This window comes from Tachyglossus aculeatus, chromosome 3, assembly GCF_015852505.1.
Source record: "Tachyglossus aculeatus isolate mTacAcu1 chromosome 3, mTacAcu1.pri, whole genome shotgun sequence".
Classification (NCBI taxonomy): Eukaryota; Metazoa; Chordata; class Mammalia; order Monotremata; family Tachyglossidae; genus Tachyglossus; species Tachyglossus aculeatus.
In genome coordinates, this window is record NC_052068.1 from 12,191,814 (window position 1) to 12,203,540 (window position 11,727).

The 11,727-nt window shown below is 46.9% G+C and overlaps 1 protein-coding gene across 1 annotated transcript; it reads right to left on the bottom strand.

Moving 5' to 3' along the window:
• Positions 1-430: 430 nt before the first annotated feature.
• Positions 431-9,525, bottom strand: LOC119925222 (olfactory receptor 14A16-like). The gene is made up of 5 exons (XM_038743324.1): positions 9,359-9,525; positions 8,184-8,215; positions 3,981-4,096; positions 661-1,375; positions 431-576 (listed from the first exon to the last, which is right to left on the bottom strand). Exons 1-5 carry the CDS (start codon positions 9,523-9,525, stop codon positions 431-433), a joined length of 1,176 nt encoding a protein of 391 aa, XP_038599252.1.
• Positions 9,526-11,727: the final 2,202 nt, after the last annotated feature.

Consider the following 11,727-nt stretch of genomic DNA (forward strand, 5'->3'; position numbering starts at 1 on the left):
AGTCTTAATCCCCATTTTACAGATGAGGTAACTAAGCAGCGTGGCTCAGTGGAAAGAGCACGGGTTGGGAGTCAGAGGTCATGGGTTCTAATCCCAGCTCCACCGCTTGTCAGCTGTGTGACTTTGGGCAAGTCACTTAACTTCTCTGTGCCTGTTACCTCAATTGTAAAATGGGGATTAAGATTGTGGGCCCCACGTGGGACAACCTGATCACCTTGTATCCTCCCAGCACTGAGAACAGTGCTTTGCACATAGTAAATGCTTAACAAATACCATCAGCAGCAGCAGCAGGTAACTGAGGCACAGAGAAGTGAATTTAATTGCCCAGCATCACACAGCAGACAAGTAGCGGAGCCGGGATTAGAACCCATGACCTCTGACTCCCAAGCCCAGGCACTTTCCACTAAACCACGCTGATTGTCTGTGATTTCTAGGCAGGGTGTTGGATGCGCAGACACGCTGCATGGAGGACGTGTTTCAGACCGGCCTTCACCTCTCGATTCCTCAGACTGTAGATGACGGGATTCAGGGCCGGGGGCAGGACGGTGTAAAAGACGGTCAGGGTCAGGTGGAGAACTGACAGGGAGCGGGGTGCCAGGCTGAGGTTGCCAAAGGCAGCCGTGGAGAAGAAGAGAGAGACCACAGTGAGATGAGGCAGGCAGGTGGAGAAAGCTTTCGCCCGGCCCTGGGATGGGGCCCTCAGGACGGCAGAGAAGATGCGGACGTAAGAGGCGACCACGAGAGCAAAACAGCCCAGGCCTAGGATGCAGCTGGAGGCCACAAGCACCAATTCGCCGAGGTTAGAATGAGAGCAGGAGAGCTGGAGCAGCGAGGGGATGTCACAGAAGAACTGGTGTATTACGCGGGGGCCGCACAGGGGGACGGAGAAGGTCGTCGTGGTGTGAGCGACGGCGGAGAGGCCCCCGCCGAGCCACGAGATGGCTGCCATCTGGACGCAGGCCGTCCCGGTTATGATGACTTCGTAGCGCAGCGGGTGGCAAATGGCGACGTAGCGATCCAACGCCATGGCCGTGAGCAGGGCCACCTCGGTGTCTGCCAGCCAGACGAACAGGCAGACCTGGGTGACGCACCCGAGGAAGGAGATGGAACCGTCCCCGGTCAGGGAGCAGAAGATGGATCTGGGGACGGTGACGGAGATGTAGCAGATGTCTAAGAAGGACAGGTTCTTCAGGAAAAAATACATGGGGGTGTGGAGGTCCCGGTGGAGGGTGATGACCGTGAGGAGGAGGAGGTTCCCCACCAGGGCCGTCAGGTAGATCACCAGGAACAGCATCGCCTGCAAGAGCTGCAGCTCCTGCACCTCAGAAAACCCACTGAGCAGGAACCGGGTTCCGGCAGAGCCGTTGGCCATTTCCTGGGGAATGCGGTGGTTTTATCTGCAGGAGGCAGGAGAAGGGGAAGGTGGTACTGCTAATAGGGGCTGATGGCGGCCAGAAATAAGGGATCAAACCAATCTCCCTTGCACTTGGATTCTACCCTCCCACTTGATAATAGTAATAATAATAATAATAATAATGGCATTTATTAAGTGCTTACTATGTGCCAAGCACTGTTTTAAGCACTGGGGAGGTTACAAGGAGATCAGGTTGTCCCACGGGTTGGCGGGGGGACGACTCACAGTCTTAATCCCCATTTTACAGTTGAGGGAACTGAGGCCCAGAGAAGTGAAGTGACTTGCCCAAAGTCACACAGCTGACAATGGGCGGAGCCGGGGTTTGAACCCATGACCTTGGACTCCAAAGCCTGGGCTCTTTCCACTGAGCCACGCTGCTTCTCTTTCCACCCTTTATTCACCCCTCCCTCAGCCCCACAGCACTTTTGTCCCTATCCGTAATTTATCGATTTATATTTCTGTCTGTCTCCCCCTCTAGACTACAAGCTCCTTGTGGGCAGGGAACATGCTTAGCAACTCTGTTACATTCTACTCTCCCAAGTGCTGAGTATAGTGCTCTGCACACAGTAAGCCCTCAAGGAATGCCAGTGATTGGTTGATTAATTGATTGGTGGGAAGAGAAGGAGCAGCTTTATGGTACTCTCATTCAGTCATTCAGTTAGTCAGTCAGTCAAGTCTCCCCCTTCAACCTAATCTCCTACTTGAGGCCAGGCCACGCACTTCACTCCTCTTACTGTGTCTTCATTTTGTCTCTTCCACTGTGTCTCCATTTTGTCTCTTCCACTGATGACTCCCTACTCACATCCTCCCTGGCTGGAACTTTCTCCCCCTTTGTAACTGACAGACCACCACGCTCTCCACCTTCAAAGCATCGCTTAGTGGAAATAGCACGGGTTTGGGAGTCAGAAGTCGTGAGTTCTCATCCCAGCCTCGCCACTTATCAGCTGGATGACTTTGGGCAAGTCACTTAACTTCTCTGTGCCTCAGTTACCTCATCTGTAAAATGGGGATTAAGCCTGTGAGCCCCACGTGGGACAATCCAATTGCCTTGAATCTACCCCAGCACTTAGAACAGTATTTGGTACATAGTAAGCACTTAACAAATACCATCATTATTAGCCAGACTGAGCCCCCTCATTCCTTTCCCCCTTCTCCCTCTCCCCATCCCCCCGCCTTACCTCCTTCCCCTCCCCACAGCACCTGTATATATGCTTGTATGTTTGTACGTATTTATTACTGTACTTATTTATTTATTTTATTTGTACATATTTATTCTATTTATTTTATTTTGTTAATATGTTTTGTTTTGGTCTCTGTCTCCCCCTTCTAGACTGTGAGCCCACTGTTGGGTAGGGACCATCTCAATATGTTGCCACCTTGTACTTCCCAAGCGCTTAGTACAGTGCTCTGCACACAGTAAGTGCTCAATAAATGCAATTGAATGAATGAATGAATGAATGAATCCAGCGCTTAGAACATGCTGGGCACATAGTAAGCGCTTAACAAATGCCATCATTATTATTCAAAGCCCTACTAAAATCACATGTCCTCCAAGAAGCCTCCCCTAACAATCTCTTTTCCCCCACCCCATTTGCCCTCCCTTCTGCAATGCCTTGCATTTGGGTCCGTATCTCTAGATATCCATTCCACCCAGGCCCCACAGCACCTATGTCCAAATCCCTATACTCTGCCCCTTCCCATATCTGTATTTTATTGAATATCTGTCTCCCCCACTAGATTGTAAGCTCCTTGAGGGTAGGAATCATCATCATCATAATAATAATGGCATTTGTTAAGCGCTTACTATGTGCAAAGTACTGTTCTAAGCGCTGGGGAGGATACAAGGTGATCAGGTTGTCCCACGTGGGGCTCACAGTCTTAATCCCCATTTTACAGATGAGGTAACTGAGACACAGAGAAGTTAAGTGACTTGCCCAAAGTCACACAGCTGACACGCGGCGGAGCCAGGATTAGAACCCATGACCTCTGATTCTCAAGCCCGGGCTCTTTCCACTGAGCCACGCTGCTTCCTTTATGTTCACCAACTCCATTGCACTGTACTCTCCCAAGGACTTGGTACAGTACTCTGCATGTAATAAGGGCTCAATAAATACCCCTGATTGATTAATTGATTGATTGATTATAGCCACCTGCTCATGAACATTGAAAATGTAACCTGAGGCAGCATGGCTCAGTGGAAGGAGCCCGGGCTTTGGAGTCAGAGGTCATGGGTTCAAATCCCAGCTCCACCACTTGTCAGCTGTGTGACTTTGGGCAACTCACTTCACTTCTCTGTGCCTCAGTTCCCTCATCTGTAAAATGGGGATTAAGGCTGTGAGCCCCCCATGGGACAACCCGATCACCTTGTATCTCTCCAGCGCTTAGAACAGTGCTTTGCACATAGTAAGTGCTTAACAAATGCCATCATTATTATTATTATTATCTGTCTCCCTGTTAAGGCAAATGAAAATAATATTTACAATCATATATGTATACACAAATATACAAAAACACGTATACTACATCAGCCTCTTTCCTGTCCTTCCTTCTCCAGTTCATAATTCACTTTGCTGCCTGAATCCTTTTTCCAAAACATTGTTCTGGGCATATCTTCCCACTCCTCAAAAACCTTCGGTGATTGCATAAACCTCTCCACATCAAGCAGAAACTCCTTCCCGTCAGCTATAAGGCAGCCAATCAGCTCTGATCTCACTATTTATCCTCACTCCTCTCCCATTACCACCCAGTCTGCACCCTTCACTCTTCAGGGTTCAGCGCTTAGAACAGTGCTCTGCACATAGTAAGCGCTTAATAAATGCCATTATTATTATTATTATCCTACTTACTGCACCCTGTTCTCATCTCCCACACCACTGACCTGTCGCGCATGCCTTTTTCTCCCCTCCTTCCTGGAATCCCTCCTCTATCGCACATGGCAGACCCACACACTTCACTCCTTTGACATCCACCTACTTCCCACCCTTGGCTCTCACCTCAGCCTCTGTTAATCCCTTGTTTACACCCTCCCTTATTCCTGGAACACTTCCCCCCAACATTTTTTTGTCATTCTCATCATGCCACTTAGGAGCAAATTCCACCCCTCCAGCCCCACCCTTAGTTCCAGTTCAACCACCAGATCCTATAAATCGATCGATGGTATTTATTGAGTGCTTATTGTGTGCAAAGCACTGTACTAAGCACTTGGGAGACTACACTAGAGTTTGTAGACATGATCCCGGTGATCGAGGAACTCACAGCCTAATGGGGGAGACATTAAAATAAATTACAGGTAAGGGAAGCAACCCAGTGTAAGGATACGTGCGTCAGTGTCCTGGGGCTGTGGATGGGGCAAATATTAAAGTGCTTGGGGGTGGGACTGTGTGCTTGGGAGAGTCAATAGGGAGGGAACAGTAGGGTGATGGAGGGCTGGGAGGGAGGGGGATGAGAGTTTAGTTCAGGAAGGCTTCCTGAAGGAGGTTTGATTTCAGTAGGGCTTTGAAGATGGGGAGAGTGCCGATCTATAGGACATGTAGGGGGAAAATGTTCTGGGCAGAAGAGAGGGTCAGTCAATCAGTCAGCCAGTCAGTCAATCACATTTATTGAGCACTGACTGTGTGCAGAGCACTGTACTGATTGACAGAGAACAATATAATAATCAGACACATTCCCTGCCCACAACGAGTTTAAAGTCTAGAGCGGGAGACAGACATTAATAGAAAGAAAGAAATTACAGACAGGTACATACGCACTGTGGGAGCAAGAGGTTGAATACAGGTGAGGTGAGAGCCAGGGATAGTGAGTAGGTTGGCGTTAAAAGAGTGTAGTGGGAGAGAAGTGAGGATGAGGAAGAGAGGGAGAGCTGATTGAGTACCTTATCTGCAGAGATATGTAGTTTCCGCTTAATGTGGAGATGGATGGGGGAACCACTGAAGGCTTTTAAGGAGTGGGGAGATAGACACAGAACAGTTTTTTAGAAAAAATGATCCAAGAAGCTGACTGAAGTATGAACTCCGCTCCTCAAAAATCTCCAGTGGCTACCAATCAACCTACACATCAGGCAAAAATTCCTCATCCTAGGCTTCAAGGCTGTCCATCACCTCGCCCCCTCCTACCTCACCTCCCTTCTCTCTTTCTCCAGTCCAGCCCACACCCTCCGCTCCTCTGCCACTAATCTCCTCACTGTGCCTCGTTCTCGCCTGTCCAACGTCGACCCCCAGCCCACGTCATCCCCCTGGCCTCCCTCCGCACATCCACCAAGCCAGCTCTCTTCCTCCCTTCAAAGCCCTACTGAGAGCTCACCTCCTCCAGGAGGCCTTGCCACACTCAACCCCCTCCTTTCTCTCCCCCTCCTCCCCCTCCCCATCCCCCCCACCTTACCTCCTTCCTCTTCCCACAGCACCTGTATATATGTATATATGTTTGTACACATTTATTACTCTATTTTATTTGTACATATTTATTCTATTTATTTTATTTTGTTAATATGTTTTGTTTTGTTCTCTGTCTCCCCCTTCTAGACTGTGAGCCCGCTGTTGGGTAGGGACTGTCTCTATATGTTGCCAACTTGTACTTCCCAAGCTCTTAGTACAGTGCTCTGCACACAGTAAGCACTCAATAAATACGATTGAATGAATGAATGAATGAATGAATGCAGAGGAAAGAGGCTGGAGGCAAGGAGGTGAATGAGAAGACTGATGCTATGGTCTAGACAAGATTTTAGAAGTGCTCGAGTTTGTATGGTAGCGGTTTGGATATGGAAAAAGTTGCAAATTCTGGAGATGTGACAGAGATAGAATCTGCGGGTTGAAGGAGAGGGATAAGTCAAGGATAATGGGGAGGTTGTAGGCTTGTTTAGCAGGAAGGACCTTACTGTTGTCTACAGTGATGGGAAAGTCGGGGAGGTGGAATTTCGGAGGGGATGGGAGATGTTTACTTTTGGGTCTGAGGTGACAGTGGGACATCCAGGTAGAGATGCCCTGAAGGCAGGAGGAAACCCAAGATTGTGGAGAAGGAGAGCGGTTGAGGTTAGAGATGAAGATTTGGGAATTGTAGGCTTAGAGAAGGTAATTGAAGCCATGGGAGTGGATAAGATACCCAAAGGAGTGGGTGTAGATGGAGAATAGTAAAGAACCCAGGATTGAGCCTTGAGGGACTCCCACAGTTAGGGGGTGGGAGGCAGAGGAGGAGCCGGAGAAAGAGACCAAGAATGAGCAGCTAGAGAGATAGGAGGAGAATCAGGAGAGGACACTTGTGTCTTTGAAAATATCCTCACAGGAAAAGTGTAGTTGGAACTGGAGGGAATAGAGGAAAATGATACAATTTGGAGAGTGGGGCCTGGGGGAGCTTGCGGTCAAAGGTTGGAAGAGAGTTATAATAATAATAATAATAATGATGATGGCATTAGTTAAGCACTTACTATGTGCCAAGCACTGTTCTAAGTGCTGGGGGAGTACAAGGTAATCAGGTTGTCCCACATGGGGCTTACAGTCTCAATCCCCATTTTACAGATGAGGTCACTGAGGCACAGAGAAGTTAAGGAACTTGCCCAGAGTCACACAGCTGACAAGTGGCGGAACTGGGATTAGAACCCATGGCCTCTGACTCCCAACCCCCTACTCTTTCCACTGAGCCATACTGCAAGCAGGATATCCTAGTGGAAAGAGCTCGGTCCTGGGAGTCAAAGAACCTGAGTTCTAATCATAGCTCTGCCACTTGCCTCTGTGTGATCTGGGGCAAATCACCTCACTTCTCCAAGTTTCCATTTCCTCAACCGCAAAATAGGAATTCAGCATCTCTTCTCCCTCCTCCTTAGACCGTGAGCCCCATGTGAGAAAGGAACCGTGTCTGATCCGATTCCTTCCTTCCTTCCTTCATTCATTCAATCATATTTATTGAGCGCTTACTGTGTGCAGAGCACTGTACTAAGCGCTTGGGAAGTACAAATTGGCAACATATAGAGACGGTCCCTACCCAACAGCGGGCTCACAGTCTAGAAGATTCTACAAGATTCCCTGTACCTACCCCAATGCTTAGTACGGCTTTGCACATAGTAAGCGCTTAACAAACACCACAGTTATTATTATTAGAGTCCCCAGATTACTCTAATTAGAATTTATGTCAGAAACTGCGCTTAGGTTAACCCTTAAAGTCCTGCAAATAGAGTCAGGGATTAAGGTGAGTACACTGAGGTTAAAAATGACATTTAGGGTCCAAGAGACTTCAAGTTGGAAGAGCCAATCCTCTCACTGCTGCCGGACGTTTTAGACTCGCAACATCCAACCCAATCCGTGAAAGGTGGAATGGAAGAGATGGGGCAGGGAATAATAGTAATTGTGGTATTTTTAAGCATTACTATGGGGCGAGCACTATGCTAAGCGCTGGGGTAGATACAAAGATAAACAGAATGAACACAGTTTCTGTCACACAAGGGGCTGGCTGCCTAAATAGGAAGAAGAGCAGGTGCTGAATCCTCATTTTACAGATGAGGAAACTGAGGCCCAGGGAGGTTAAGTGACTTACCCAAGGTGACACGGCAGGCAAGTGGAGGAGTTGGGATTAGAACCCAGGTTTTCTGATTTTCCATCCTGTACTCTTTTCACCAAGTCATGCTGCCTCTCAGAAGAGGAGAGAACGCAGGGCATTGTTCAATCTCATCATCATAATTATCCATTATCATTATCATCATCAGTGGTGCTTATTTACTGAACGCCTACTGAGGGTGCAACATTGTATTAAGTGCTTGACAAAGTACAACAGAAGGAAGACCCACAACTCTGGCCCACCAGGACTGTCGGCAATCTACTGGGGTGAACGGACAGACAAAAATTGTTAGAGATAGTGGGGGTTGACAGATAGAGAAAATTTTTTACAAATAGTGGGGGTGGAGAGACAGACCAAAATTGTTCCAAATAGCGGGGGAGGACAGACAGACAAAAATTGTTAGCAAATAATGGGACTAGAAAGAAGGAGAAGAAGATAAGCAGTGTTGCTTAATGGATAGATCACAGGCCTGGGAATCAGAAGGACATGGGTTCTAGTGCACTCGTCTGCTGTGTGACCTTGGGCAAGTCACTTAATTTCTCTGTGCCTCAGTTACCTCATCTGTAAAATAGGGATTAACGCTGTGAGCCCCTTGTGGGACATGGTCTGTGTCCAACTTGATAACCTTTTATCTACCTCAGCATTTAGAATAGTGCTTGGCATATAGTGAAGACTTAACAAATGCCATAAAATTAATCAATCAATCAATCGTATTTATTGAGCACTTACTGTGTGCAGAGCACTGTACTAAGAGCTTGGGAACAAAACCAAACATATTAACAAAATAAAATAAATAGAATAGATATGTACAAGTAAAACAAATAAATAGAGTAATATATATGTACAAACATATATACGTATATACAGGTGTATACATATATACAGGTGAAAATAAAAAATGATAACAGGAGGAGAACGAATGCTCTCTGTCTCTTGGTCAAGTCGGAACTCTCCCTGGAATCAATCAGTCAGTGATATTTATTGAGTGTTTACTTTGTGCCAAAGACTGTACTAAGGACTTGGGAGAATACAGTAATAATTGTGGCATTTGTTAAGCACTTACTATACACCAAGCACTGTACTAAGCAACTGAGGCAGATACAAGATAAGCAGATCCCACAGTCTAAGAGTGAGAACAGGGATTGTATCCCCATTTTGCCGATGAGGGAACTGAGGCCCAGAGAAGTGAAGTGACTTGCCCACGGTCACACAGCAGACAAGTTGAGGAGCCGGGATTAGAACCCAGGTACTCTGAATCCCAGGCCCAGGCTCTTTCCACTAGACCAGCCTGTTTCTCAATACAACAGCACAACAGATTTGGTCGACACGATCACTCACCAGAGAGGCTGGCCCCGTCTCACTTCCTGCTGAGGCGGAGATGAGCAGGGAAAAAGGAAGGCTTACCCCATCGGCAGGAAGCTGGGTTTCTGAGGGCAGGGCAGGTTGGAAACTGCAGTCAGTGTCATTTTATTTCTTCCCTGATCCCTTGGGCCCAGGGAGTTTGGGAGCTGCAGGCTCCTGGCAGGAATAATTACCCTCGGAAGACCAATTCTCTCCAGTCTGGTAGCCATTGTGCTGTTTGAGCAGTTAGGAGAGGCAGGGTGGGAGAGCAGTTGGCCCAGGCTGACTCAATAAGGAAACAAAAGGAGATTCTTCCTCAGCAATTTAACTGTGGAGCCCAATCGTGAAGAACCTCTATGGGCAGAGTGGTTCAGAGGAGACCACGAGTCTCTCCCCTCTTCACTCTGCTGCCCAGATCATTTTTCTAAAACATTATTTCGCTCATGTCTCCCCAATCTTATAAATGACTGCATAGGGAAGCACAGATTGCACAGAGAAGCAGCGTGGCTCAGTGGAAAGAGCACGGGCTTTGGAGTCAGAGGTCATGGGTTCAAATCCCGGCTCTGCTAATTGTCAGCTGTGTGACTTTGGGCAAGTCACTAAACTGCTCTGTGCCTAAGTTACCTCATCTGTAAAATGGGGATTAAGACTGTGAGTCCCACGAGGGACAACCTGATCACCTTGTAACCTCCCCAGGGCTCAGAACAGTGCGTTGCACATAGTAAGCACTTAATAAATGCCATTATTATTATTATTATTATTGTTATTATTATAAAAGCTCCAGTACCTGCTTATCCATCTCTGCATCAGATACAAACTCTTCATTGTAAGTGCTCAATAAATACAATTGAATGAATGAATTGGCTTTAAGGCACTTAGCTCTCTTTCCCTTATCTACCCTCACTCCTCTCCCACTTCATCCCTCTCACAACCCTTTGCTCCTCAACCCAAACTTTCTCATTGTGTCCTATTCTTATCTCTCTCACTGATGACCTCTTCCTCACGTCCTTCTTTCTTCCTGAAAAACCTTCCCTCTTCCTATCTGGAAGACCATTACTCTCCCCATCTTCAAGCCCCTCCTGAAATAACATCTCTTCCAGGAGGTCTTCCCTGATTAATTTCTCATCTCTCCACCTCACTCCCTCTATCCTCTAATGACACATTAGCAATTTCGTATCACCTAGGCACTTGGCCGCTCACAACCCCTGGATTCCAGTAGCACTTTGTGCATATCTTGAAACTGTGGCTTTCTCTTATTTGTGCATTATTTTAGTGTCTCTCTCCCCTGCTAGCCTGTAAGCTCTTTGAGGGCAAGGATCATGTCTATTAATTCTACTGTAGTCTCTCAAGCCCTTAATAGAGTGCTAATAATAACAATAATGATAATAGTATGTGTCAGGCAATTAGGCTAATAATAATAATGATGGTATTTGTTAAGCGCTTACTATGTGCCAAGCACTGTTCTAAGCACTGGGGAGGATAGAAGATGATCAGGTTGTTCCATGTGGAGCTCACACTCTTCATCCCCATTTTACAAATGAGGTAACTGAGGCCCAGAGAAGTGAAGTGACTTACCCAAAGTCACACAGCTGACAAGCGGTGGAGCCAGGATTAGGATGTGTCAAACACTGTACTAAGTGCTTGGACAGCTACAATAAAATTAGGTCAGACACAGCCCCTGTCCCATATGGGGCTCACAATCTAAGCGAGAGGGAAAACAAGAATTTAAACCTCATTTTACAGAAGAGGATTCTGAGTCACTGAGAAATTAAATGACTTGCCCAAAATCACATAGCCGGCAAGTGGCCGAATAGGATTAACACCCAGGATTGGACTCCCAGGCTCATGTTCTTACTATTATTATTCCACTATTATTATTATTTTACCATCCATGTTCTTTTCTGTGATTATCAGAGGCTCCTTTGAATCCTGGGCTCCCAAGGGCTAAGGGACCATGTTAGCCCACATAGTGTGAGGAGAGCAGGTCTTCGAGGGTCACAAAGATACAAAGGAGAGATGGAAAGATTCTTGAATATAATTTAATCATAGAAATACATTGTTTATCACATGGATTGGTTCGATTATCAGAGAAGATACCCAATACGGTGTCCAGAATCTTCTTCTCCCACAACATCCCAGTTCCGACTCTCAGTTCTTCTAAGTTAACTTCTCATTGTGCCTTATTCTCCTCTCTTGCACCCCTCATCTCTCTGGCTCATGCTCTCCCCTTTGAGTGGAACTCCACCCCTTCAAATCTGATGGACCATTACTCTTCCCAGCTTCAAAGTCCTTCTGAAATCACAGCTCCTCCGGGACATTTTCCCCCAAATAATTTCTACTCTTCCGGGTTATATCCCTCTCCTCTGCTGTGTCAGCACATCTGTACCACCCAGGTATCACAACTACCTGTAACACTTATCTACATAGCTTAT